This window comes from Vollenhovia emeryi, unplaced genomic scaffold (genome assembly GCF_000949405.1).
Source record: "Vollenhovia emeryi isolate VEMERY1.0 unplaced genomic scaffold, V.emery_V1.0 DF949293.1, whole genome shotgun sequence".
Taxonomy (NCBI): Eukaryota; Metazoa; Arthropoda; class Insecta; order Hymenoptera; family Formicidae; genus Vollenhovia; species Vollenhovia emeryi.
In genome coordinates, this window is record NW_011957073.1 from 1 (window position 1) to 1,292 (window position 1,292).

At 55.1% G+C, this 1,292-nt stretch overlaps 1 protein-coding gene across 1 annotated transcript; it reads left to right on the forward strand.

Moving 5' to 3' along the window:
- The first annotated feature begins 69 nt into the window (after window positions 1–69).
- Window positions 70–1,023, forward strand: LOC105555882. Its single transcript, XM_012002926.1, has one exon. It carries the CDS (start codon window positions 70–72, stop codon window positions 1,021–1,023), a length of 954 nt encoding a protein of 317 aa, XP_011858316.1.
- The last annotated feature ends 269 nt before the right edge of the window (window positions 1,024–1,292 follow it).

Sequence of the window (1,292 nt, forward strand, 5' to 3'; positions counted from 1 at the left end):
CCTGTCAAGTCCCACATTCTGCGGTGTGTCACGTGTGCTCGGCAGAGGGGGATCCGTGCTCATCAATTGATGGGCCAACTACCTCTCTCTCGGGTTACGCAGGCACGACCGTTCACTCACACAGGTGTGGACTACGCGGGGCCGCTCACCGTCAAAACATGGAAAGGAAGAGGTGCCAAAACAACTAAAGGCTGGATTTGCGTTTTTGTCTGCTTCTCAACCTCAGCAGTACACCTCGAGGCGGTCAGTGACTACTCAACGGAGGGATTCATTGCCGCCTATCGACGATTTTCATCCAGACGCGGCATTGCTCACACCTTACACTCCGACTGCGGCACCAATTTCATCGGCGCGGATGCAGCGCTCAAAAGGCTGTTTATCCAGTGCACTCAAGAACATCAGCGAGTTTCTCACCTGCTCTCGCAAGATAACACCCGATGGGAATTTAATCCCCCAGCGACACCTCACATGGGAGGAAAATGGGAGGCCGTCGTAAAATCCATCAAGTACCACCTACGGCGGACCATTGGAGAAAGCGTGCTCACCTTTGAGGAGCTCACCACATTGCTCACTCAAATTGAGGCAATTCTCAATTCGCGTCCTCTCGAACCATTGAGTGACGACGCAGACGACGTCGCAGCACTCACGCCAGGTCACTTCCTCGTGGGAAGTCCGCTCACCGCCATACCAGAGCCCTCACTCATTGACCTGGCAATCTCAAGACTCTCTCGATGGCAGCTCATCCAGCAGAAGACACAACATTTCTGGACACACTGGGCAGCGCATTACCTACAACGACAACAAGCAATCTCAAAGTGGCACCACAGGAACAACGAAATCAAGGTCGGGTCATTGGTGCTCATCACCGACGAGCGGCTACCGCCATGCAAATGGCCGTTAGCCCGGATCACGGCTCTACATCCTGGGAAGGATGGTCTCGTGCGGGTGGTGACTCTGAAGACAGCCACTACCACTCTCATCCGACCAGTGATCAAGCTCTCCGTCCTGCCAATCTCATCATAACATCAGGGATCATCAACTACGTTGCTGATGGCGGGCGGAATGTTCCGGATTCATTTCTGAATCTCGGTCAGCTCGTTGCCGGCGTGATGGCAGCATCAGCCGGGTCGGATCGTGCAGCGCCGCAGGAGCGCTGCGCGCGCATGCCCGATCGTGACTCGAGGCGACGGCGCTTCGTCACGTCCGTTACCGGCACCTTTTGGCTCATGGCTACGATACATAGTACACGCGTCGTGAAGTGCAGAAGATCTTTGTAGTGCTCTGGTGGACTT